The sequence below is a fragment of the Mesoplodon bidens genome (genome assembly GCF_964165515.1).
Source record: "Mesoplodon bidens genome assembly, chromosome: 15".
Lineage (NCBI taxonomy): Eukaryota > Metazoa > Chordata > Mammalia > Artiodactyla > Ziphiidae > Mesoplodon > Mesoplodon bidens.
In genome coordinates, this window is record NC_138171.1 from 52,116,334 (window position 1) to 52,144,035 (window position 27,702).

At 37.6% G+C, this 27,702-nt stretch overlaps 1 protein-coding gene across 2 annotated transcripts in view; it reads left to right on the forward strand.

Annotated features, from left to right (window-relative positions):
- SMG1 (SMG1 nonsense mediated mRNA decay associated PI3K related kinase) overlaps window positions 1–27,702 on the forward strand; it is a 95,999-nt gene that overhangs the window by 15,880 nt on the left and 52,417 nt on the right. The window contains exons 2-19 of one of the 2 annotated variants that reach the window (XM_081255521.1): window positions 3,340–3,398; window positions 6,567–6,730; window positions 7,250–7,405; window positions 9,718–9,854; window positions 11,341–11,399; window positions 12,405–12,618; window positions 15,736–15,861; window positions 16,259–16,331; window positions 17,424–17,521; window positions 18,787–18,960; window positions 21,044–21,268; window positions 22,824–22,925; window positions 23,541–23,810; window positions 25,334–25,464; window positions 25,982–26,143; window positions 26,580–26,698; window positions 27,395–27,482; window positions 27,573–27,674. In XM_081255521.1, coding sequence (XP_081111647.1) covers window positions 3,349–3,398; window positions 6,567–6,730; window positions 7,250–7,405; window positions 9,718–9,854; window positions 11,341–11,399; window positions 12,405–12,618; window positions 15,736–15,861; window positions 16,259–16,331; window positions 17,424–17,521; window positions 18,787–18,960; window positions 21,044–21,268; window positions 22,824–22,925; window positions 23,541–23,810; window positions 25,334–25,464; window positions 25,982–26,143; window positions 26,580–26,698; window positions 27,395–27,482; window positions 27,573–27,674 — 2,450 coding nt within the window. In that variant the 5' untranslated portion in view covers window positions 3,340–3,348. The remainder of the gene's footprint in view (window positions 1–3,339; window positions 3,399–6,566; window positions 6,731–7,249; window positions 7,406–9,717; window positions 9,855–11,340; window positions 11,400–12,404; window positions 12,619–15,735; window positions 15,862–16,258; window positions 16,332–17,423; window positions 17,522–18,786; window positions 18,961–21,043; window positions 21,269–22,823; window positions 22,926–23,540; window positions 23,811–25,333; window positions 25,465–25,981; window positions 26,144–26,579; window positions 26,699–27,394; window positions 27,483–27,572; window positions 27,675–27,702) is intronic. The other variant, XM_081255520.1, reaches the window with a different exon arrangement.

Sequence of the window (27,702 nt, forward strand, 5' to 3'; positions counted from 1 at the left end):
TGGAGTCATTACTCCTAGTTACTGCTCTTGTTGTAGAAGATAACCAAGAAAAAATATTGTTGATTAGGGAGTATGGGTTCTAGGTTGAATGTTGAAGAAAAATTAGTGTTGGGTTAGGTTAGGGGACTGCATTCCAGTGTCAAGAGAAAGGCCTCGGTTGTGAGAATAGGCAGTCATTTAGTCAACAACTAATTTGTGTGCCATCAAGGCAACGAGGGGTACAATGATAAGCAACACTGACAGGCTCTTGCCCTTTTGGAATTTACAGTCTCCTGGCAGAACACAGTTAAACAAGCTTCTCAAATGGTGTAAGAGCTAAGGGAACTATTAGGTTCTCTGGAAGCACTTATATAGCAGGGACTCCTAGTCACCCTCAGGGGAATCAGAAACGTTGCGAAGGAAAGCTGAAGCTTGAAGGACATTGAAAAATTAGCTAGGGTCCACGAGTGCTGAGGACAAGGCTGTTCCAGGCAGACGAGCTGAGCAAGGTGACTGAAAGGTTGGGATGGATGGGGCATAGAATGTAAAAGGATTACAAGAGTGTGGAGAGTTAGCTGAAAAGGGAAGTAAGGTACATAAGATGATAAAGGGCAGTGGGAGGACAGCAGATTTGTGTTTTATAAGAATTATTTTTGTTGCATGTGGAGGAGAAGTGGGAGAGAGGTGAGAATTGGAGGTGGGAAACATACTGTGTCTGACTGGCCAGATAGTGCCATTTATTGGAAAATACCTGATGATGGTGCCATTTATTAAAATGGGGGTTCCAGGAAGAAAGGAGCCAGTTGTGTTTGAGGCATTAGAACATTAAGATTGTTTTTTTAGACAGTTGGCTATATAGGTCTGGACCTCAGAGTGGACATCTATGATGGAGGCCTGGATTTGGGAGTCGATGTCACATAGGTGATAAGTACTGCCATCGGCATGGATTGCGGGAGAGAGTACAAAGTGAGATGCATAGAGGGCCTGTGGTCAAGCTTTGAGAAACTCCAAGATTTAGTGATTTGGTAGAGGAGGCTGAGCAAGGCTTCAAAGTTTCCTGAAAAAGCAGAACCAGAGAGGCAGCAAGAAATACAGACTATAACATACTATAAGCCAAAGGAAGGGAAGAATCTGGTTGCTTTGAATTCTCAGGATCTGAGCCCAAGTTATTGTAAGGATTTTAAAAAGAAGTTTTCATTCAGCCCACCTCATTCCTCTGTAAGGCACCTTTGTGTAGGCCACAGCCTGCTCAATCCTCAGCAGCCCTGTGAAAACCTGCTATGAGAGGATGAGTAAGAAGCAGCCTGGGATATATCTTGCTTTTATCAGCCTGAAGGTCTTAGTTGGTTTTGCCAAAAGTGATAGGGCAAAAGTTGGATTGGTGTAGCTGGAGGAGCTAGTGGAGGTAAAGAAATGATACGGCGAGTAGAGACAATTCTTAGTTTGACTGCAAAGAGCAAAGGCATATTGTTTGGTTGGAGGGACGTGGAATTGATGGAGTTTTTCTGTTTTTTGGGTTTTTTTTTTTTTTTTTTTTTTTTTGCGGTACGCGGGCCTCTCACTGTTGTGGCCTCTCCCGCTGCGGAGCACAAGCTCTGGACGCACAGCCTCAGCAGCCATGGCTCACGGACCCAGCCGCTCCGTGGCATGTGGGATCTTCCCAGACCCGGGCACGAACCTGTGTCCCCTGCATCAGCAGGCGGACTCTCAACCACTGCACCATCAGGGAAGCCCTGGGTGTTTTTTTATTTTTTAATTTTTAAAAATATTTTTATTTTTTTTCGATACGCGGGCCTCTCACTGTTGTGGCCTTTCCCGCTGCGGAGCACAGGCTCCGGACACACAGGCCCAGCGGCCATGGCTCACGGGCCCAGCCGCTCCGCGGCATGTGGGATCTTCCCGGACCAGGGCTCGAACCCGTGTCCCCTGCATTGGCAGGCAGATTCTTAACCACTGTGCCACGGGGGAAGCCCAAGGACACTCTTATTAGGCATTATATTCCAAGTTTAGAGATTACCTTCCAGAAGCCAAGGGTTAAGGCCAGATCTCTCTTGGGCAAGGTAAAATTCTTTACAGTTTTACAACAATCGTTAAATATATTTTTATATTTTGAGGCTGCAGAAACTAATTAGTTGATGTTTGATTGATGATTAAAAGTTGATTAAAAAAAAGTTGATAATAAAGAACCCATAAATTGTATGGGTTTGGTATTGTAGACACTTAATACTTAAGTAGCTAAGGAAGTTTCACTAAGAAATATTAACTGTTAATATTTATAGTAAAATTGAGGTAAACTTATAATTTTGGCATGATGGTTCAATTCTGTTATATTAAATTTGAACTTACTGTTTTCTCCTGTGGAAACAGTTTCATATAATGAAGTCCCTGAGCCTCCCAAGTGAATTTTTTAGCCATAGACTCATATTTTAGAGCAATGTCTCTAATGTGAAAGTACACAATCCTCAGAGTTATGCATAGTTTCACCTTTTCTCTTATACTCTTTTGAAAGTATGTCTGAATCCAGGTGAGTAAGAGATATCACAGAGATAACCTTGAATTTATTTTTAAAAAGTAAATCAGTGGTATTAACTGTTAGTATGAAAAACTCACAGCCTATCCTACAACTGCTTTGTGACAGTGATGCTATCCATCTTTGAGTACCATTGCTTTAGAGAATAAATGCATTCCCACCTCATTGGCTTTAGTGCAAATATCATTTCCTAGTTGATATCTATTACAAATTAGATTTCACCATGAGAACGAAGTCCCTTAATAAGCCTAGTTAAAAACAACTTGAAGCAATATGATGCTTATTCCGGTGGCACCACTAGGTGTGGTGTTTGCATCAAGTCATTTCGGGGTGCTTTATGGAAATGTTTTCTACTAGGGAATTCCCTGACTTCACATTTCCAGGCTGACTTTTCCCCCTCAAGAACTGGACCATAAGACCACATTTAGCCAGGAGATACTTAACTATCCCCTAACACGTGGTAGGTTGTTGGTATGAGGTCGGAGGGCTTGGGGTCATTGAAAATGAATAACCTCTCAGATTTATTACATTTTCTGTATATTGAGAATAGGTGACTAAAATGAGCGGTAACTATATTTGCATGTGATTTGTATGTTATAGTTAACATTTAAATTCTTTTGTACTAAAAATTTTTTTGTTGCCACCTTAAGCCTCTATTCTCTAAGGCACAGAGTGGCATGTGCCATCTCAGTTTTTGCTTCAACATATGAACCCTAGAGGGCCATAGTGCAATTAAAAGCACCTAACCCATAAATGATATTTGCTTCATGTTTGAACAACAAATGTTTTAACCCACTGTCTTCACTAATATTGTAACTACTGTCTTACAGATTGACTTGATGCAAAAACATCACAAAGGCTCCATATTATACAGTATGCGATTTTTGAGGTATGAGCTTTAGAAACTTACCTCTCATGTGGCATGTACATCAGGCTTTAACTTCAGTTTAATCGTTTTGGGGAATTTATGCATTTCTTTTTTTTCCCTCTCTCTTTCCATAATATTTTTAGAGTATTAAAGGGGCTGTGGAGGTATTTTTGGATTCTTGCTAGGATACTTAGTCTTAACAGATACATTTTCTTTTTATCACTAAATTGAGACACTAATTCTGGCAGATGATAGCTTTTTCAGGCCTTATAACTAGCTTAACATTTATGCCTGCCTCTTTTGAGTTCAAATCTGCATTTTCTATTTTGTGCCTTTGATTGCCTCATTTTAAGTGCTCATTTTCATTCTTAACAATTTTCTGTTTATTGGACTGGGATGATCTTGTTGGTGCTAACTGCCTGATACTGACTTTTTGAGAACTAAGCTGTCTAGATATTATAAAAATAGAGATTTCATATAAATGCTGAACTATTTTGTGCTTTTGGGTTCAGAATACCTATAACTTGAATTCTGGTTAGAAATATTTTGATCAGTTTGTATTAGAAGAACTTAGCAACCAGGGAGTTTTTAGACAGTTCTGAGACAGTAGCTCTACCCTAGTGAAGTTTTTGCTATATTTCTGAAAACCCAAATTCTGGGAAAAAAAAAAATCTTGGTGTTTATAACTAATGAGATTTAAAAACGTGTATTTCTAACAAATTGGGAGGTTGTTCCTGTTTTTTTTCAGTTTAGTTTGAAATCAGTGCTTCCTAGTTAGCAATGGATTTGTTGGTAGCAGTAGATTGCTTAATTTCTTCAGTGAAGAAGTTAAAATCAGCTATTGTATATTGAGTATAAAAACTTGTTTTGATCATATTCATATGTTTATGAACTATTTATATTTATTTGTTTAGACTGAAAACCTTGAATATATTTACTATTATGGTAATAATAACGTCAAGTGTACCTTGTAGGCTAAGTATTTCTTAAGAACTTATCTTTCTTAAGCCTCACAATAACATTACATAATAGATAGATATTATCCCCATTTTATGCAAAAGACACCTGAGGCTTGGAAATTAAGTTCCTTGTGCAGAGTCACACATACCTTTTCAGTGCTAGAGCTGGGATTTGAGCCCAGATCTTTTTTTAACCCATATTCTCTGTTGCCTTGTGTTTACTGGTATGTCACCAGAAAAAGATACAAATATTTAACTCTCAATGGTAAGAGTAGTATATGTGATACATAAGCATAATGAAAATTAGAAATTCAGATTATTTAAATATTGATAGACTTAAGTTATCTTGATGTTTTAGAATTATTTTATTCATTCATTTACTAACAACTTCCTTTTCTAGGTTGTGTTAGGTGCTATACACATAGACAGGTTCAAAATCTGCCAGTAAAGCTCATAAGTTCTCTTTTATTTTTCAGTTCCCTTTTAGAAATTAATGGTATGTTATGGTTTATTGTAGGTGCTCATTTAGTGTGCTATTTTAGATACATGGGGGTAGATCATTATGTTAGTTTTAAAAAGTTCTCATGCTCCATTTAGTGGTAAAGGTATTTAAATGCTTATACTTAGTATACTTAGAAAATATCCTAATACATTTTTTTTTGAAATTCCATAGATTTTATTTTTCATATGTTGGAAGTTCTGAGCTTTATGAACAAGTGAACTCTGAATGGTTGAAGAAGATACTTCACTGTGGAGCCTTAGTTATATGCATAGTATGCTAGGGTTATGGATTTTTATCAAGTTTCAGATTGAGAGCCTTTAGGAATAATTTAGATTGGTGCCACGTAGGTATCCAAGTTTAATTGAACCTATTTGTCTACATTCTATATTAACAGTGGTTGCAGTAGGTCAGATCAGGGTGTCTGAGCCTATGCACCTTTTCATATTTAGTGTTCTTGGGCGGGGGCAACGAAAGGATGATAAACTCGAAATGAAATACACAGACACTTTTTTTTACACATAGGGGAGGGCCATGGGGGTTGAAGAATAGCTCAGTTTCTGCTCTTGCCAGTGTCCTTAACTTTTCCAGATAATTATGGGTGCAGAAGGTGTTTTAATAAGTATCATAAAAGTGATTTTTTTCCAGAAGGTTGTTCCTCTCAGAAGAAATATCAATAGCAGAGGAACTTTTTTCTTGGTATTTTTCATATGCTGCCATAGGGTAGTTAGTGTTTTCTTATTTTTTGATAACTTATGGTTGATGGAAGAATAAGGCTCATGAGAAATTATAAAGTTTAGCTCCCTATTTTACTGATGGGGACATTGAGGCATAGAGATGATCCTTAGATAAGGGTACAGATTTTATCCTGGGGTTGAGCAACTTGTTAATATCCAGGTATCTCGGATTATTCTAGGCGGTACTTGAATTTTAAATAGATTATGGACTGCAACCTTCAGCTTTATTGGATTCCTGACACCTTGCTTTTATTTTCCTCACTTTTTATAATTTTAATAGATATTCTTTATATGAGGAATCTTCAATGAAGTCCTCAGTATTGCCATACATTAAAAAAATCTTTGCAGCTAATGTGTTCTTTCCTAATATCCTATTGAGCTTGCTTTCAAATTTCATTCTATAATTTATTTTCCCACCAAATAGTCAAGTTACAAATTTAGGTGAGAGAGAGAGAGAGAGAGAGAGCGAGCCACATTGCCATGAGGCAGGACTTTAAAAATAATTTGGTAACACATTGCCCCTGCCTGATATGTTGCCAGTGTTTTTTATTTTTATGACTGGGAAGATTGTAATTTTTCCACTGGTTAAAACCCTCTTCTGGGAGGAGGAGATTTAGGAAGAACTATTCCTTTTATCAAGTCATGTGAAAAGAATCCTGGGACCAGGGTGACCAACTGTCTCAGTTTGCCTGGGACTGAGGGAGTTCTTAGGACATGGAACTTTCAGTGCCAAAACCTGTTAAGTTTTGCGTTGGCCACCGTAGTCCTGGTAGTTATTCATATTTCTGTATGGGTCTTTAGATAGCCGGAGGGGCTGAAAAGCTGGTATTTCATCCATTGATAATCCCTTCCCAGTTGAAAGACTTCTTATTACACATTGGAGTGCTTATGTATAATAGTAATGAGAAGAGAGAGGCATGTATGAAAGAAAGATTTATGATTTGGGCTATCAAAATGTTTAAAGTTGTAACCTTATACTCTTCTCTCTTTGCAGAACTGATAGTGCATCAGCCGACCCAGATAATTTAAAATATTCTTCATCCAGAGATAGGGGTGGGTCTTCCTCTTATGGACTGCAACCTTCAAATTCAGCTGTGGTGTCTCGGCAAAGGCACGATGATACCAGAATCCACGCTGACATACAGAATGACGAAAAGGGTATATATATTTCCTTGCTGCTAGAGGCCTGTTTTTGTGCGTTTGTTTTTTTTAACCTAGCTGCCTCTCCCTTTCTTCCTCTTCCCTCTCTCGCTCCCTCACCTCTCTCTTCTAATATGTTTAAAATATAAATATTACACTCAGTGCTGTTCTTGAAACTTCTTAAGGTTACCCCCTTAATTAAAAAAAATTTTTAATGTACTTTTCACACACGCAATACATAAATGCAGTTTCCTTGCCCCAAAATACAATATTATCACTAAGGCTTTCCTGACTACTGTCTCTCCTCTAGACTTCTAAAAAGTTTTAAAGTGCAAAATCTGGGTTAATTTAGTTTCCGTTTCTCTTCTTATCTTCCACTGAAGATAACAAAATGAAATCAATGCATGCATCACAGGGAAAGAATAGAAGCCAAGGCTGGTTGAACTGCAGATTGGTTCAGAAGAACCTGAACTATCAGGAATTGATTGAGTGAAACAAAGAGCCGTATTGAAATAATGTAAATGTTGCTGTTTTTAGGTGGCTACAGTGTCAATGGAGGATCTGGGGAAAATACTTATGGTCGGAAGTCGTTGGGGCAAGAGCTGAGGGTTAACAATGTGACCAGCCCTGAGTTCACCAGTATTCAGCATGGCAGTCGTGCGTTAGCCATCAAAGACATGAGGAAATCACAGGGTAAGTCTGGGTAAACTAGGGAGAATCACACAAGCCTCTGCTGAGATATCTCCTAAATGCCTCTTTCTGTACCAGTGCCTTGCACCTGTGTGAGTTGATTAGCTTACTGAGTTGAGAAACATGTGCAGGTGATAATTGTTTGCATTCCTTTTCCTGTGAACTGTTCCCTACCATGAATTCCCACAAGAAGGTTTTTAATACTTTTTTTTTTTTTTTTTTTTTTTTTTTTTGTGGTACACGGTCCTTTCACTGTTGTGGCCTCTCCTGTTGCGGAGCACAGGCTCCGGACGCTCAGGCTCAGCGGCCATGGCTCACGGGCCCAGCCGCTCTGCGGCATGTGGGATCTTCCCGGATCGGGGCATGAACCCGTATCCCCTGCATCGGCAGGCGGACTCTCAACCACTGCGCCACCAGGGAAGCCCCCTTTAATACTTTTTAAAGGAGAATTCTCTTAAAATAAGATTAGAAGACTAGGTAAGATTTTAAAGAAAGGATTTCCCTGATTATAGTGGATACTGAATGTATAGTGGGCTCTTACTGCAGCAAGTCCTTGAACTCTAGGGTGAGGGTAGGGGTGTACATGGACTGGGCCCTTTTCTAAAGTTAAATACACAGTTACTGCTTCTCGCTTTATAACACAAGCCTTACTCTATAGGTAAAGTGTCTCGAAAATTCATAGGATTAGAGGTAATGATCATTTTTTTTTTCTAAAAGAGAAATTTATTGTATTGGTAAAGCTGATTAAGAAATCAAGATTTCTGATTTATACACTTTGTTGGATATAATTACTCTTTGGACATTTAGTTTATGACCATTTTTTCCCCGTGAGGGCTTTGTGTGTGTGTTGTGTGTATCTTGGTGAACATCTTTGTGTTTATAGCTTTTTTTTGCATGCAGTTTTAAAAAAATTTCGATAAATTTTCTAAAGTGGAATGACTAGTCAAAGCCTATACTGTCTCATAAAAGTGTTTGAAGGGACCTCCTTCGTGGTCAAGTGGTTGGGACTCTGCACTTTCATTGCAGGGGGCACGGGTTCAATCCTTGGCCAGGGAACTAAGATCCTGCATGCCGAGTGGTGCGGCCAAAAAAAAACAAAAACAAAAAAACCCACCAGTATTTGAAGTCTTAGATTTAGGTATGATAGAGTTAGAAAGTGACTCTAAAGCTTATTTAGTTTAGATCCCCCTTGCAAGCTCAGAGTTACGCAGTTTGCTAGGGGCAGAATTGTAAATAGAGCCTAGATTTCCTGACTAGTAACCTAAATACATTTTTAGCAGTCATCCTTACTGAAAATACTCTATAGGCTAGGGATTTTTAAAAATCTTATTCCTTCTCTCAGACGTTGTAATTTCTTTTATTATCAATTTTCCTTTCGTTCATTAGAAATGAAACTGTCAGACCCTTTAATGTGGTTTGTGTTAATGAACATGGGTTAATTATGATAAATTGCACAGCTGAAAATTTAAAAAGAAAAATGTAGTACTTAAAGCCATCTTTATTAGTAGTGTTCAGCATTTTGAGCACTCTTGCTTGTTCTTGTCGTTGAAAAAGGGAAGAAAAGGGGGCTTCCCTGGTGGCGCAGTGGTTGAGAGTCCGCCTGCCGATGCAGGGGACACGGGTTCGTGCCCCGGTCCGGGAAGATCCCACATGCCGCGGAGCGGCTGGGCCCTTGAGCCATGGCCGCTGAGCCTGCGCGTCCGGAGCCTGTGCTCCGCAGCGGGAGAGGCCACAACAGTGAGAGGCCCACGTACTGCAAAAAAAAAAGAAAAAGGGAAGAAAAGTTTTGATTTGCCACTTTCCTTGTGGCAGCATACTTGCACATGGTAGGTGGTAATTAGACATTTGTTGAACTGAATATGTGATTGCAGTTCACCAAAACTTTGTCCTAGGAAGATGATGATGATGTGAACAAGAGGCTCCCCTCCAGTGGGAGACCTAGGTGAGAAATAGAAACATGTAACCTGTTTCTGCCTGATAGAGACTTTATCCCTAACCTGTTGAAGTTTCTTACCTATGCTCTTTACCTAGATGTTGAAAACAGTTTGGGACAGATTCAAAGAGAATAATTTCTAAGCCTTTCTTTTTTCTCTGTCAGTTGGTCCTCTGGAATGAGGTGTTTGCGTATCCTTTTTGAGGGTCTGCTGTGTGCCTGCAGTCTGCTGGGGCTGGGTTTATAGTGATGAACAGAAGTGTTACAGGACCTACATTCATTGAGCTTTTATTGTTTGGTGGACTGCGATTTTTAATATACTTTAAAATATTTGGGCTATAAAGTTTCTGTGCTGACTCATACTCAATGTTTATATTCACAGAGCGTTCGATGTCTTATTCTGATGAGTCTCGACTGTCGAATCTTCTTCGGAGGATCACCCGGGAAGACGACAGAGACCGAAGACTGGCTACTGTAAGGCAGTTGAAAGAATTTATTCAGCAACCAGAAAATAAGCTGGTCAGTATAGTATGTTTGGAAATGTTGATAAGTTTCATTTTTCCATAGTTCAGTAGATAATGTTACCTAGAGTGGTTAAAGAAGGGAAAAGTTTTGCTTCCAAGGAAAAATAATAGGGATTCCTTACTCCAGATTGATTTGGCCTGTATTATGATGGTCTAGAACTTAATGCCCCTAATGTGTAATTTATTTATACAAATGTTAGATCCACATTGGTTCCTTCTGCAGTAGAGTGCTTTTGACCTTTTACGCATTTATTCTGTTGTCCTCGGAATTTTCTTCTGTGTTCCAGGACAGAATATCTCTGTTTTTCATATGTGAAGTTGGGGTAGGAGGTACATATTTTGTTCGTGGGTAAGTTTGGTCTGGTGGCTAGGGCTAAATAAATGGAAAAACACTTTAAAGAGTAAAGTACAGGAGGGAGTTCCCTGGTTGCCTAGTGGTTAGGATTCCGGGCTTTCACTGCTGTGGCCCGGGTTCAATCCCTGGTCAGGGAGCTGAGATTCCACAAGCCGTGTGGCCCGGTCAACAAAAAAAATAAAGTACAAGAGCAGTTACAAATTTCTTTACCCTCCAAGTAAGTCTCCTAATGTTAAATTAAGAACTTGCTATAGGGCTTCCCTGGTGGCGCAGTGGTTAAGAATCTGCCTGCCAATGCAGGGGACACGGGTTTGAGCCCTGGTCCGGGAACATCCCACATGCCGTGGAGCAACTAAGCCCGTGCGCCACAGCTACTGAGTCTGCGCTCTAGAGCCTCCGAGCCACAACTACTGAGCCCGCGTGCCAGAACTGCTGAATCCCGAGTGCCTAGAGCCCGTACTTTGCAACAAGAGAAACCACCACAATGAGAAGCCCGCGCACAGCAAAGAAGAGTAGCCCCTGCTTGCCGCAACTAGAGAAAGCCTGCACGCAGCAACAGTCCCAACACAGCCATAAATAAATAAATAATTTAAAAAAGAACTTGATATTGAACAGGAGAAAATTAATGAAATGGTATAGTGAGTCAAATAACATTTGGTTCAAAGCAAGCTTCCTCCAACCCCCCTCTCCATTTTATTATGAAAAATTTCAAATACACATCAACTTGAGAGAATTTTACAGTGAATATCATAGTGTCTAAGTTCTGTCATTAACACTTTATCGTATGACTTTATCATATATCTCTCTACCTCTTCCTCTATCCATCAATCCATCTTTTGTTTTAAAAATGCATTTCAGAGTAAATGACACAAGCTTTTTGAGGTTTTTTTCCCCCCATTGATGATCATGGCTGTATATTTCCTATGGGTAAATTTCTTTCAGAGTCTGAAAGGAAACTTATGACACTCTTAACTTATGATATAATTGGGACCTGGGAATAATAAGAAAAGTAAGGTGTGGTCCAGTTATAATTTGGAGGGAAACACAAGTTAAAAAAAAAAAAGTACACAGTGTTATTCTTAAAAGTATAGGAATCTTAAGTTTTTATTAATGTGTTTTTTTTAAGGTGCTAGTTAAACAATTGGATAATATCTTGGTTGCTGTACATGATGTGCTTAATGAAAGGTAAGTAACTAAAAGACTAAAATATATTTTTAGAAACTATTAAAAAGTGTACAAGAAGATAAGCCCATTGGCTTCATTTATGAACATCTACTTAATGTTTCATTGGGTTCTCTTGTCATCGTTATTTGTGTGAAAGTATTTAAACATTAATTACCACTGAATACAAACGAATCCACTTGAAAGGGAGAGCCATTCTTTTTTTTTCTTTTTTTTTAATTTGTCAACATGACTGAATAATTGAGCATTGACTTGTAGAATGACATAAACTCTTAATGCAAGTGTGAATGAATGTGATTAACTTTTGTGAACTAGAGCATTTGGAAACTGCTTAGAGAGTAGAGGTAAAAGGGAGCTTCCTTCTTTGGGCAACAGTGGATTCAGGCCATCTATCCTCTGAGGCTACTGGGGTTCTCCAAAAGTGTGCAGTCATTTCTTCATATGGTGATTCCCAAAGAATTGCAGTGTTGGAAAGCATCCAAAACTCATCTCAGCAGGTCACGAACCTTACTGCTTTTTGATGGTTTTATTTTATATAGTTTCTCATTAATATAATACTTAAATCAGTGTTGTCCTTTAAGTTTACTGTATTTAACTATTACCATTTCCTATTTTATAGTCCTTACATATTGAATATTACCAAGTATATAATTATATAGTGTGTTTTATCTGATCACTTGTTGCTGCCCTTTTCTGCGAATCAATTAATGTAGTTTGAGATGGAATTTGAAGTCTGAATTTTAGTATTTCTAAGCCTTTCCTTACTGTTTGTAAATAATTGATTCTATAAAAGAAAATCTAAAGTCTTAACAAAGGTACTTTTGGCATTGCAGGAGACAGAGAATGGAGAGAATATTTAAAGTGGATAAAATTTCAACCTTTTGTGTAGTTTGAATAAAAATTATAAAATCATTTAAAACATTCTATTGTAAGATGTGTCATTCTTGTCATCTTTGAAAGCTTAAGCTTTTTGTGTATTTTGTTTTGTTTGCATTAAAATATACACAGTAGCAAATTGCTTCAGGAATTGAGACAGGAGGGAGCTTGCTGTCTTGGCCTTCTTTGTGCTTCTCTGAGCTATGAGGCTGAGAAGATCTTCAAATGGATTTTTAGCAAATTTAGCTCATCTGCAAAAGATGAAGTTAAACTCCTCTACTTATGTGCCACCTACAAAGCACTAGAGACTGTAGGAGAAAAGAAAGCCTTTTCATCCGTAATGCAGGTAAGAATGGAGGGTTGGGGGGAATGATGATGTGCTTGGGAAGAAAGTTGTCCATAACACACATCCTTGAAGGGGAGCTTGAAGAAAGGAAACTTAGAATAAGGGTTATCTACTGATTGATATATGATGTAAATAAAACACCTCTTTCTGAATTTGAGTAAATGATACACATTAAAGGTAGATTTAAAGTAAGTTATTTTAAAAATCTTGTCTTTTTGCTTTTTAGAAGCTTTCTTTTGAATTTGCGTAGTACTAGAATCATTTACAGATTTGAAAATAGGAGCTCCATGAGGAAAGCCACGTAGAAGGGGGCTTCACATTTTTTGAGGGAGATAAAAACTAAACACCACAACTTATTTTGGGCCTAAAGTTTTGATAATATGTCAAAAATTCTTAGTCCTAGTGATATAAAATAAATGTGTGTCTGAATTACTATTATTATTATTATTATTTTTTTGGCTGTGTTGGGTCTTCGTTGCTGCACGTGGGCTTTCTCTAGCTGCGGCGAGCGGGGGCTACTCTTCGTTGCTGTGCGCGGGCTTCTCATTGCAGTGGCTTCTCTTGTTGCGGAGCACCGGCTCTAGGTGCGCGGGCTTCGGTAGTTGTGGTGCGCGGGGGGTGCGTGGGCTCTAGAGCGCAGGCTCAGTAGTTGTGGCGCATGGGCTTAGTTGTTCTGCGGCACGTGGGGTCTTCCCGGATCAGGGATCAAACCTGTGTTCCCTGCATTGGCAGGTGCATTCTTTTTTTTTTTTTTTAAATTTTTATTTATTTATTTATGGCTGTGTTGGCTCTTCGTTTCTGTGCGAGGGCTTTCTCTAGTTGCGGCAAGTGGGGGCCACTCCTCATCGCGGTGCACGGGCCTCTCACCATCGCGGCCTCGGGCCTCTCACTATCGCGGCCTCTCGTTGCGGAGCACAGGCTCCAGACGCACAGGCTCAGTATTTGTGGCTCACGGGGCTAGCCGCTCCGCGGCACGTGGGATCTTCCCAGACCAGGGCTCGAACCCCTGTCCCCTGCATTGGCAGGCAGACTCCCAACCACTGCGCCACCAGGGAAGCCCGGCAGGTGCATTCTTAACCACTGCACCACTAGGGAAGTCCCTGTATCTGAATTATTAAAAGATCATTCCCAATTTAATTTTGAGCAAAGTTATAAGTAATTAAGTTTTTGTTGAGCTAATGTTTTTAAAAATTTAGGGTGTGGTGTCTTTAGAATATTTGATATCTTTATTTATTTTGCTTTCTTATTAAACAATTCATGATATGTTTTATTTTGGTTATTTTTAAAAAACATGAGAAATCTATTCTGTCTTTAAAATTTTTATTTTTATTTGATTATAGAGGTTGTGAAAAAATTTTGGAAGAGATTCAGAAAATAATTTGTAACCAGCATAACACCAAATTTGGCTTATTCTGCATACAGTTTTCATAATATGAACATTTCCCCAAGTATTTATTTTGAAAATTTTTAAATCCACAGGAAAACAGATGGGCCAATACATTAAACACCCATATATCTTTTACCTAGCTCTGTCACTACATTTTGCTGCAGTTGTTTTGTTTCTACACACACACAGACACAGACACACACAGAGACAATTTTTTGTTGAACTATTTGAAAATAAATTCCACACATCATGATGGTTTATCCTGTGATACTTCAGCATGCCTCTCCTAAGATTAAGGCTAATCTCATATTAACATTATAATCATACCTAAGAAAATTTTGTCACATAAGACAATCCATGTTCAAATTTTGCAGCTGCCACTAAGATGTCTATAACTTTTGTCTTAACCCAGGATCCCATCAAGTTTCATGTATTGATGAATCTTTAATCTCTTGAAGATGGTCGTGTGCCTCTTTAACCTCTTAAGCAGAACAATTCTCTGCACCTTTTTTGTCCCCCTTATTTTGTAGAATGTTCTACGTTTTGGGCTTGTCTGATTATTCCTTCCTGTTTAGATTCAGTTCAAATATTTTGGTCATGAATACTTCATGGGTTCATACTTAGTGTTGTATCACACTAGCAGGCATATAACTTCAGTTCACATAACTCTTAGATGAAGAGTTTCATCACTTGGTTAAGGTGATGACCAACCAGATCTTTCCATTGTGAAGGCTTATTTTTCTCCCTTTGTAATTAGTGAGTGATGTGGGCATGATACTGTGAGACCTCCTGAATATCCTGTTTTTTTCATAATATTTCACTTGATTTTAGCATTCATTCATATTCTGTGCATTGTATAGATTATAGCATTGGCTGTTGCAAAATGGTGGTTTTCTAATTCTGGCATTTCTTCTATACTTACAACATCATTCTTTTGTAGAGAAGAACTTTCCTTTTGGGGAAAAATTGGTTTGAACAACAAAAAATTTTAGCTGCAAAATAGTCTATAGGTAGTATGCCATATATTTATTTATTTTTTTTTATTTTTATTTTTTTTTGCTGTACGCGGGCCTCTCACTGCTGTGGCCTCTCCCGTTGCGGAGCACAGGCTCCGGACACACAGGCTCCGCGGCCATGGCTCGCGGGCCCAGCCGCTGCGCGGCATGTGGGATCTTCCGGGATAGGGGCACGAACCCGTGTCCCCTGCATCGGCAGGCGGACTCTCAACCACTGCGCCACCAGGGAAGCCCGCCATATATTTATTTAAAAAATATATATAATGGTAACATGAGCCTGTGTGTCTTTCTTGTGTTGGGGCCATGCTAACCTTTAAATCATTCCAATTTGAAGCAAGTACTAATATCTTAAAGTATAAGTCATACAACATCTGCTCTGTGTTTTGAATTGGAAAATAATTCTGGTACTTTAAAGACAAGTTTCCCAAGCACAGCTTAGTTTTTGTACTTGAAATTTTAATCACACCCATGGATTTGAAGAGAGCACTTAGGAACAATGTAAACATGTTACTTAGGAATAATGTTAACAGATGTTAAACGAGGGGAAAACAGTGGATTGAAATGTTTTCAACTTTTTTGGGAACTAAAACTATAGAATTTATTTTCTTTGATATAGTCAGCTTTGGCTATAGTCACTATTAAATAATAAACCTAATTTGCTTGTTTTCTCCCTGTTTTATTAAATGTTCACGGTTTGTAACTTTTATTTTTTAGCTTGTAATGACCAGCCTGCAGTCCATTCTTGAAAATGTGGATACACCAGAATTACTTTGCAAATGTGTTAAGTGCATTCTTTTGGTAGCTCGATGTTACCCTCATATTTTCAGCACTAATTTTAGGGTGAGTTCCCCGCCCCCTCTTTTCAGATGATGGGGTAAGGGATTGGCTGCATTTATGAGGACCTGGGGAATTAGAAAACAAAGTTTCTGCTCCTTCGAATATAATTGGTTTTAAGGTCCAGGAGTGAATGATGCAATAATGTAGTTTTATAAAAAATACCATCTGTACTTGCTAACACTAATACCTTAAGATACTTAAAGAAAGAAATATTTCATCAGTGTCATAAAGAAAGTTCTGTTATTCTCCTGCCCTGCCCCTCCCAACCCCCCTTTAATGTATAATGTCAAGAAGGTAGGACGTAAGATGTTCTAGGTTCTCTTACTCTGAAATGGTCCACAGGGTGGAATAGCAATAAGATCTTAAAATGATTAGTCCCCTTCTCTCTGTCTCCATCCAGGATACAGTTGACATATTAGTCGGATGGCATATAGATCATACTCAGAAACCTTCGCTTACACAGCAGGTGTCTGGTGAGTCGTTCAGCATATACTAGTCATTTAAATATTGTGGGAAGGAGTGTTCGTTTCTCAAAGACCGGCTGTTAACACTACTTTTTTGATAATGCAAGAAAAATAATTGCTTCAGAGGATATTTTGGTGAAGATTACTTGTTGGCTAAATTTATCTTTTAAAAGGAAAAATGTGTGCTTTTGTAGTAGGTAGGGAGAGTAAATACAGATTGTAGTGTTGCACCTGTGAGTAAGGACTTTATCTCAAGTCATTTGCTGCATGTGCTGGTAGGAGATACCACAGTGACAGTACCCTGAAGGGTAGAAAGGAAGATCCTGGATATCCGTGATTTATTGTTTTTCTATTGATTAAACAAATAAACAAATGGGTTAATTTGGAGGATTGTCATAAATGATAAAGAAAAAAAATTTTTTTCCGAGTTAAATGAATGACTAATATGACTCACTTGGACATTTCAGCTTGTTCCAGGTGCTGTAGTTTCTCATAGCTTATTTGGTGAAATAAACTTATGAAATTAAGATATACAGGTGAAAGTAGTTCTCTCAGTTCTACTGGCAAGTGGTCCCATTTCCCTTGGGGGGATGAGTGTACACTTTTGTTGGCCAGGTGTGGCCCTGGAGAAGAAAGCCAAGGTGGCCATAGTTTGGCACGTTTTAGTCTAAGTCCTTTGTGTAGTGACAGTATGGATACTGAATCTACTTATTAAAAAAAAAGGACATGAGATTATATTTTAATTTCTGGAGTATTTTCATTTCTGTAGCATTAAAAGAGGTAGTGGTTAATCATTAGTATATTAAACAGTTTACAGGGAATTCCCTGGTGGTCCAGTGCGTAGGACTCTGCGCTTCCACTGCGGGGGCCCGGGTTCAGTTCCTGGTTGGGGAAATAATATCCCGCAAGCTGCGCAGCAGGCAGCACGGCCAAAAACAAACAAAAAACAGTTTACAGTCCTAATTTTATGATATAAGGCATGTTTCAAGAGTGGGCAACTTGAAAACCAGATACCTTTTAAAAGAATTCTCTTAAATTTTTTTTTAACTTGGACTTAAAATTTTTTTTCTACTCTTCCAAAATTTCTTGTATGATTCCTAGGGTGGTTGCAGAGTTTGGAGCCATTCTGGGTAGCTGATCTTGCATTTTCTACCACTCTTCTTGGTCAGTTTCTAGAGGACATGGAGGCATATGCTGAGGTGAGTATATAAAAAATGAAGTTATTTCCTAAAATTTCAGGTAAGAGAAAAGCAAAAACAAAAATCTAAAGCAGTGCTAGATTTATTTTAGAACAATTCAGATCACCTGACATTTAAGCAAAAATTATGAGACCATTGCAATATTTTAATTATTTTTAGATGTTTTTAAGTTGCCAGCAGAATTACCAGAAAGATAGAAATATTGCAGGCCTAATTTCCCAAAGCTTGAAATAATCTTGGTGGCTGGTAGTTTCCTGAAGACATTTTCTTCAGTTGTTTCTTATTTTTTGTTATGAAAAAGGTGAATTGATACTGTATAAAAGTCCCTAAAGACTTTTTTCTCTTACTTGTATTGGCAATCTTGGATCATGCTTTGGAGGACAAGGCTTGGCTTCAGCCACCTTTGAGTATGGTACCTTTAATACTGCTGTTGAAGTGTCTATTATTGGTTCTTGGATTTCCTGGCCACTGTCCTGACTTAAACCTGCCATCTTAGTGTTTCTTCCCTACTCAGTTGGTAATTACCAAGATTCTTGTTTGGTGGTCAAGGCTTCCATAAAGATTTAGCTTCATCTTTTCTTTATCCTTTTGCTACTTCTAGGAAACAGTTACTACTTCACTACTTTTAACTGTACCAATCTATCTGCTCCCTTTCAGAGTAAAGTGAGGGAATATTTTGCTTCCACATGTTTCTTTACCCCTATGCCTAGGATGTCTTGGTTCCTAGCACACCTTTAAAAGCTGATCTGCTTCTGATAAGCCACCCATTCTAGTTTGTAGAGACTTCCCTTTGCTATCCCTAAGATTTAATTCTCTTTGATTATTTTGGTGCTTAATTATGTGTAGGTATATGTTGGTTCTAGTACCCCATTTTTTGCTAATCTTTTCCTTTGAGTATGTCTAATTTCCTCAGCTAACTTATAAATCTGTAGGCTAGGTCTTCTAAGGTCTTATAATTTTTTAAACCAACCTCCTCTAAACGCCCCCAACCCCCCTTGCTCTTCATGTGAATAATATTGGCTTAGTATACTGTTGACTTGAGTGGCTCAAAGAATCTATTGAGGTTAATATTTGCTTATTTAAATAATTAGAGAAGCAAAATCTACTTTTATACTTAGATTCATGTTTCCTTTTCTCATAAGCCAAAATTCCTCTTTATTTGTAAAAATGTATTATAAAGTTAATTGATTTTAAAATTGGGAGTTGTTTTTTGTTTTTTAAACAATGTCTTACTTAAATAAGAATGGTGTTGAATTCACATCTAGGACCTCAGCCATGTGGCCTCTGGGGAGTCAGTGGATGAAGATGTTCCACCTCCATCTGTGTCCTTACCAAAGTTGGCAGCGCTTCTCCGGGTATTCAGTACTGTGGTGAGGAGCATTGGGGAACGTTTCAGCCCAATTCGGGGTCCTCCAATTACTGAGGCATACGTAACAGATGTAAGTTTTATAGTAGTCTTTAGTATCATTCAACAAAAATTGCCTTTCCTTTTAAATGCTTCTGTTTACCTAGTGAGCTATGTTATTAATCCCTCATTTGTTTAACGTGTGTAGGTTCTGGCCACTTTCTTAAATAGCCAGAAAAGTAGGGAATTCTATATCTCACTCCCCTCACCCCCCAACCTGATGAAAAAAATTTTTAAACGCCTATGAACTTTTCTTTTAGGAGATTCTCTGTAGGTTCATTTATTCTTGTTTTTAATATGAATTTTAAAATCTTATTCTTTAGTTTTTTTTGTTTGTTTGTTTTGTTTTGTTTTGCGGTGCGCGGGCCTCTTACTGCTGTGGCCTCTCCCGTTGCGGAGCACAGGCTCCGGACACACAGGCTCAGCGGCCATGGCTCACAGGCCTAGCCGCTCTAAGGCATGTGGGATCTTCCCAGACCGGGGCACGAACCTGTGTCCCCTGCATCGGCAGGCGGACTCTCAACCACTGCGCCACCAGGGAAGCCCCCTAGTTTTTTAATAATACTGAGTTTTGCTTTAAAATTATTGTGTCTCCTTTTAGTTTTTCAACATACCAAGAATAACTCTTAACAGAGAAGGCCTCGAAAAGTAATTTTCTCTAAGCATGACAGGATGAAACAACTTGATAGCCTGACATCAAAGGATATAAAGATATAAGAACTTAAACTATGTAATAGCCTGACACCAATTATGAGAAGTAGCTAGATTGCCACATTTCAGCAGCCCCAGACTTCAGCTGCACTGTATTACAGTCCAGTGAGTGGTTCAGTGTAATGGATGTGAGAAATGAACCCCCATCATTATATTCTGCTTGAATAAGAAGGGAGAAGAAACCTGTGTGATAAAGTCATAAAAGATTTAACCTAAATGATTAAAATTTTACTGCTAGTATAAAATTCTAGCTTTTATGAGCATTTACTTTGTTGAACACTTTGCTAGATAAAATAGGACATTAATTATATATGTCATTCTTGGTAAGTTAATTGTGTATTTGAGCAGAAATGTCCTGAAGATAATTAAAACCAGCATGTTAATATTTTAAAACTGATCCAAGTGGTTTAATATTTTTATTTTTACTGTCTGAAAGATGGGTGGTTGATGACTGTCAGTGTTGAAATAAAAGCAGTTAACTCAGATATAAAACAAAAGGACAGGAATGTATCATTTTCTGGGATAGTTCTATATTAAATGTACTCTTTTATGAAGGTCTTTTAGGTCTTTGCCAAAAATGGTCTTTTAGGCCTTTTAAATCTATATGCAGGTTTACAAGAAAACCCTATATGTAGTAGTTGTTGAATATTACAGAAAAATTTGAGAAATATTTTGAGGAAATTCTTTGAGAATTTTCAAAGAATATTTGAGAAATATTTGAGAAAATATTTGAGAATATTTGAGAAAAATCTTTTCTGTATCTGTTTTTCTGTACTTGTTTTTTCCTAAGTTATTTTTATTAGAAATGTAGTACATTGACTACTATAGTTTACTGGGGGTTTTGGGGGCTGGAAATGATAAGATTTTCATGATCTTCAAATAGGTATTATGTTATGAATGAGAATATTTATATTTATCTTTACATAGAGACCATCAGTACATGAACTTTCATAAGCTAAAGCTATCTTGGATATTTAGTTTTAAAAGATTGATTAAAAGTCCAAGTGCTAGATTACAGAAAGTTATTCTCACAGCAGGTTATTCCCATGTTGTTAACACTGTTACTGTTCTAAGTTCTGGTGTATTTCCTGATTATTATGAAGATTCTGAACTTCAACCATTTAGTGACTTTGGTGGGGGGATAGGAATTGGGTATAAGGGAAATAGAGTATGGCAAATTCCATTCCTGTCACAATAGTACTTTAGAATACTTAGGCAATATCCTTCTTGTGTATTGTACCAGAGATACCCTTATTATTATTCAGCCACTGAGAACTAGAATATTAAAAGACTACTGACAAGGCAGGCAGTTAATTTTCAATTAAAACTGCATTAAATAGAAAATATTTCTTGCTCTGTGGAAGAATATGAGTTTTTTTTAAAGCTGCTTGTTTTCCCCATTGCAGGTTCTGTACAGAGTAATGAGATGTGTGACGGCGGCAAACCAGGTGTTTTTTTCTGAGGCTGTGTTGACAGCTGCTAATGAGTGTGTTGGTGTTTTGCTCGGCAGCTTGGATCCTAGCATGACTATACATTGTGACATGGTTATTACATATGGATTAGATCAACTGGAGAATTGCCAGACTTGTGGTACAGATTATATCATCTCAGTCTTGAATTTACTCACATTGGTATGTGAATTCTTTTTTGTTTAATATGTTTATTCAGGCCCTTAAATTTAAATTGATGCGGAAGAAATTAAGCCCTTGTTTGTTTGTGGTTTTTTGCATTAAGTAGTCTTATCTATATAATCTAGTTTGTTTTTTCTCTAGTATCTGTGTACTTTTAGTATTTGAGAGCTCATCTCAGTGTAGCTTTACTTTTTTTATGGATGAAATATCATCCTTCACATGAGACTGTCTAGCACTCCTGATAAATACTATGTAGAGAAGGTACTTGGTAGCTATTTTGAAAGACCCTGTTATGTTTTGTTTCTGAAACATGAAAACTTCTTTGATAGTTTTTATTCTTTTCTTAATCATAAATATCGCCCCTCTCTCCACCTTTTATTATGGACCTTTTGAAGTATATTTTAAAAAAGTAGAGTAGTATAATGAATCTCTGCATACTTAGTACTCAGTTTCTATAATTAGAAGCACATGGCCCATCTGGTTTCATCTAGGCCTCCTACTCTCTGCCTCATCCTTGCCATCTCTGCATCCCCAACTGGATTATTTCAAAGCAAATTCTAGATGACATTCTGCTAAACATTTCTGCCATAGTTACACTTCCCTTTGCCAATGTGAAAAAAATCCATGTTTAAGTGTAAATACATGTATCCTATTTTGGTATCTAAACATTTTAATGTCACAATGTTAAGGCCTAAACATATAGCTTAGATATATTACTTTTTTCTTTAATAGATTATTTTTCAGAGCAGTTTTTAGGTTTACAGAAAAATTAAGCAGAATGTACAGAGTTCCCATATAACCTCTTCCCCCAATAGTTTCCTCTATTACTGTTATTAATATCTTGTTTTAGTGTGGTACTTTTATTACAACTGATGAGCCAAATTGAGACATAATTATTAATTAAAGTCCATAGTTTACTTTAGGGTTCGCTCTCTGTATTGTACATTCTATGGGTTTTGACAAATGTATAATGCCATGTATTCACCATTACAGTATCATGCAGAAGGGTTTCAGTGCCCTAAAAATCCCTTGTGTTCCACCTATTCTCTCCCCTCTTCTGGCTGGCAACCACTGATCTTTTTACTGTTTCTATAGTTTTTGTTTGTTTGTTTGTTTTAATTTATTTATTTTTGGCTGCACTGGGTCTTCGTTGCTGTGCGCGGGCTTCTCATTGTGGTGGCTTGTCTTGTGGAGCATGGACTCTAGGCACGTGGGCTTCAGTAGTTGTGGCACGTGGGCTCAATAGTTGTGACTCGCGGGCTCTAGAGTGCAGGCTCAGTAGTTGTGGCGCATGGGCTTAGTTGCTCGGCGGCAACTAAGATCTTCCCGGACGAGGGCTCGAACCCATGTCCCCTGCACTGGCAGGTGAATTCTTAACCACTGTGCCACCAGGGAAGCCTCTATAGTTTTGCCTTTTCCAGAGTGTCATATAGTTAGAATCATACAGTATGCAGCCTTTTCATATTGGTTTTTTTTTTCCCTTAGAAATATGCATTTAAGATTCCTCCATGTTCTTTTGTGAATTGATAGCTCATTTCTTATTTTATTCTTTTAGATTGTTGAACAGATAAATACAAAACTGCCATCATCATTTGTAGAAAAACTATTTATACCATCATCTAAACTACTATTTTTGCGATATCATAAAGAAAAAGAGGTAAGTGATTCATTGATCAGACTTTTGATAAACTTAGGTCATTGAAGAGTTTGAATCATGTTCCTTAGTAGGCTACATAAATGAAATCAAAATGATAAATATTTGATTTAGAATATAGAAATTATGATTAACTTAATATTTGATTTTCATACTGTATACCTTGATGAGTGATATGCAGATAGTTTTTTCAGATTTTATTAAATTTGTTTCATTAAAATGTCATGTGTATGTTGTAAATAAAACTTCATCGTTAGCTTCTTAACCGACTACCAGTCAAAGCCAGTATAGACTTTCTAAGTAGATGTAGGAAAACCTATCTTAATAAAATGCTGTTTGTATGTGTTTTGATACTGGCTTGGGAAAAAAAAAGGACTTTTAAGAAATTTCACATCGTCACTTTTAATTTAGAGGACGCTTTTTTTTAATAAAGCTTTATAGATTTTAAAATGCTTACTGATACTATGTAGGTTTCCTAAATTGCTTTTTTAAAAATTAAGGTCTTTGGTGTTTTGGACAGTAAATTTATCAGTCTTAAACTGATGTGCATCATCACCATTATGCAGATAGTAATATACTTTCCATTTAATTATCACTTTCCTGAATTCTTTTTTTAAGGTTGTTGCTGTAGCCCATGCTGTTTATCAAGCAGTGCTCGGCCTGAAGAATATTCCTGTTCTGGAGACTGCCTATAAATTAATTTTGGGAGAAATGACTTGTGCCCTAAACAACCTGTTACATAGTCTACAACTTCCTGATGCCTGTTCCGAAATAAAACATGAGGCTTTTAAGAATCATGTATTCAATGTAGACAATGCAAAATTTGTAGTTATATTTGACCTCAGTGCTCTGACTACAATTGGAAATGCTAAAAACTCACTGATTGGGGTGAGTATTTACTTGTAATGACTTTGTTTTATCCTATTTCAGCCTCTTATTGCATGTTTACATATTTCATGTACCTATCAAGGCAGTGTGTCTACAGAATCACATAGATCAAATGGCCATATTTTGGACATGCCTGGATAATTAAAATTGACAGGAATATTTTCTTGCCATTATGTTTAGCTCTTGCTTTCCTTGATAAGTTTTTTATATTTGTTTTATTTTTTACAAAATGTATTTTAATGCTTTCTCCTATTTACTCTAGCATGCTTTTAGAAAAATTGTCAACATTTTCTACAGGGCAAGTTTGTATAGTTCTTTTAATAGGCAACCCCTTCTTCCCCTGGTACTCTTTTCCTTCTTCCCACTAGAGTTAGTGCTTCCATATGGTCCTTATTTTTTGACTAACTACTTTTCTCTAGGAACATTCATATATTCTTTTGGAAAAAGAATAAAGATTTTATTCCTGTAAGAAATTTGAAGTGACCATGCTTTTCATTTATAATTATTGCTGTGGTTAGTATATTTCTCCCTCCTATTGGACCTTGCAGGATTGAAAAACATTATTCGTAACGAAAAGTAATGGGATATAATTAAGGGGATAATGTAGTCTAAGAGAGAAGGGAGAGAAGAGTCAAGATTTGATGTTTATATTTGCATGCTTTCCATATTGTTAGATCAGATTGCCCTGTGTCCCTCCATAGCTGCTCTTTCCCTCACTGCTAGGCTGCGGTAGACTCTTCCATTCTTTGCATTCTAAAATTTGGTTGTTGAGAAATTTACATTGTGCTCAGATTTGAGGTTTACATCCTGCACTCTGGAAACGAGAGGGAGTCGGGACAGGGCAGTCAGGTGGAAAGGAGTTATCTTAGCAATGGAAAGAAAGGGAAGGATGGAAAAGGCTTAGAGTGGCAGGGTGTGCCTTTTTTCTCACTGGACAGGGCAACTTGCCATTTGAAGTACATGGAAAACTGAGGAAATATGATCTACTACACTGAAGGGTGCAAGGGCTTTGTTTAGATGAAGGATCAGCAAATTACAGTCCATGGACCAAATCTAGCCCACTACGTGTTTTTTTTTTTTCTTTTTTAAAAAAAATATTGAGATATAATTCACATACATTATAATACTCATTTAAAGTATGCAATTCAGTGATTTTTAGCATACTCACAGAATTGTGCAACCATCACCAAACATCACCTCTTTTTGTAAAGAATTTTTATTGGAACATAGCCACTTTCATTCCGGTTTTTTTGTCTGTAACTTTTCTCTCTGCAGTGGCAGAGTTGAGGAGTTGGACGTTGTACCAGAGGTGTCATGTGGCCTGCAAAGGCTGAGATATTTACTCTCATCTTCACAAGAAATATTTGCTGATCCCAGGTTTAGTGTACTAGCTTGTTTCCAAATTTAAATCTGTCAATTTTAATTTTTAAAAATGTGTAGACATATTTTGAAGGATACACTTTTTGTATGCTCATGTATGTCTTGGAGGAGCCATACATTTACTTTCTTTTGTATGTCATCAGATGTGGGCACTGTCTCCAACTGTCTTTGCACTCCTTAGTAAGAATCTGATGATTGTGCATGGCGACCTGGCTGTTCACTTTCCTGCCATTCAGTATGCAGTGCTCTACACATTGTATTCTCATTGTACCAGGTAATGTATTTACATACACTTCTTAAGAAAAAAAAAATTTTTTTTTTTGAAAAGGGAAGATGGGCCCTTTAGAGTATACATTTATAAGTTTATTTTATTTTATAAATTTGTTTATTTTCGGCTGTGTTGGGTCTTCATTGCTGTGTGCAGGCTTTCTCTAGTGGCAAGCAGGGGCTACTCTTCATTGTGAGTGGGCTTCTCATTGCGGTGGCTTCTCTTGTTGCAGAGCATGGGCTTCAGGAGTTGTGGCACTTGGGCTCAGTAGTTGTGGCTCGCGGGCTCTAGAGCGCAGGCTCAGCAGTTGTGGCGCAAGGGCTTAGTTGCTCTGTGGCATGTGGGATCTTCCCTGACCAGGGATCGAACCCGTGTCCCCTGCATTGGCAGGCGGATTCTTAACCACTGCGCCACCAAGGAAGTCCCTAGAGTACGTTTTTAAAAATATGTATTGATTTAACTTTGGAATTGCCTTTTTTTAAAAAATGAGAGATAAAAAGATGATCCACATTTTGTCTTCCAGGCATGACCACTTTATATCTAGTAGTCTTAGTTCCTCGTCCCCATCCTTGTTTGATGGAGCGGTGATTAGTACTGTAACTACAGCTACAAAAAAACATTTCTCAATTATATTAAATCTCCTGGGAATATTGCTTAAGAAAGATAATCTTAACCAGGACACAAGGTAACTAATACTTATAATATTGTTTCTAACTTTTGTTAATTTGGCTTCATAGTTTGAGAAAAAGAAATGAAGACTGTCCTTTGAATGGGTAGAGCAACTTCTTCATTGTGAAACACTTTAAATTTTTGTTTTTATTATTTAATCTAGAATTTCTTGTTCTTTCCTGAATTACATGAAACCTCCCGCTCCTGCAATATTTTATAGATGAATGTATTTATAGAGGTTTTAAAATATTTTTTGCTACAATTTATGCTAGTTTGGGGAGATTTCCTTAAAAGACAGTTTTGCCAAAGGAATTTCTATAGTTTTAATATTTGTTTCTTATTGCTTGAGGTATTTAAAAGACCGAAAGAAAACTAATGTAAAAAGAGTAAGTTTTTCAAGGTGTTTTTCTATTTTTTTTAGTGTGAAATCAACTGTATATTTTGTGTTTCAGGAAACTATTAATGACCTGGGCTTTGGAAGTGGCTGTTTTAATGAGGAAGTCTGAAACATATGCACCTTTATTCTCTCTTCCATCTTTCCATAAATTTTGCAAAGGCCTTTTAGCCAACAGTAAGAATCTGAGATTATTTAATTTTGTTAATCAGTGCTTAAAAGAGATCTTTGTTAATGGCAGAAAGATAGTCACTTGAGTGCTTTTCATGACTGGAAATGTATCATCCCCATTTTAATGACAAATGCATAATCTGTGTTAATTTTTTTGCCATTCTTTTTTTTTTTTTTTTTTTTTTTTTTAGCGGTACGCGGGCCTCTCACTGTTGTGGCCTCTCCCGTTGCGGAGCACAGGCTCTGGACGCACACGCCCAGCGGCCATGGCTCACAGGCCCAGCCGCTCTGCGGTATGTGGGATCTTCCCGGACCGGGGCACGAACCTGCGTCCCCTGCATTGGCAGGCAGATTCTTAACCACTGTGCCACCAGGGAAGCCCCTGCCATTCTTAATATGTGAAAAACAAGTTGTTTTTAAGTGATTGTCACATTTTTAAGCTTATGTGATTGTTTATACATTCCATGTACTTTTAAAGTTTCCTTCAGAGAAAGGTTTGGGTGAAGACTAGTCACCCTGTGTGGGTTTTGTTGAGAGTATCATTTTCCCAAATGTTACTGCCAGTGATGGTACCAGGCAGGAGCAGCCCCTCATCCATAGTAGGCACTCAGTGTTTATTGAAATGAATGGGTTCAGAAAATTATGACATAGTGGCATATAATTTCTTCTGGCAAGCTGAAAGTGTCTTTAAATTTTTAATAGCTCTTGTCGAAGATGTGAATATCTGTCTACAAGCATGCAGCAGTCTACATGCTTTGTCCTCTTCCTTACCAGATGATCTTTTACAGAGGTATGGATTAAAGATCCAGTATTTTGACCCTGGCCCTTTTGATCCTTGGAAATATTCCACACTTGTATTATCTATTTCATTTTTTTGTAGGTGTGTTGATGTTTGCCGTGTTCAGCTAGTCCATAGTGGAACTCGTATTCGACAAGCATTTGGAAAGCTATTGAAGTCAATTCCTTTAGATGTTGTCTTGAGGTATGTTGGTGCAAAGACATCCCACAAT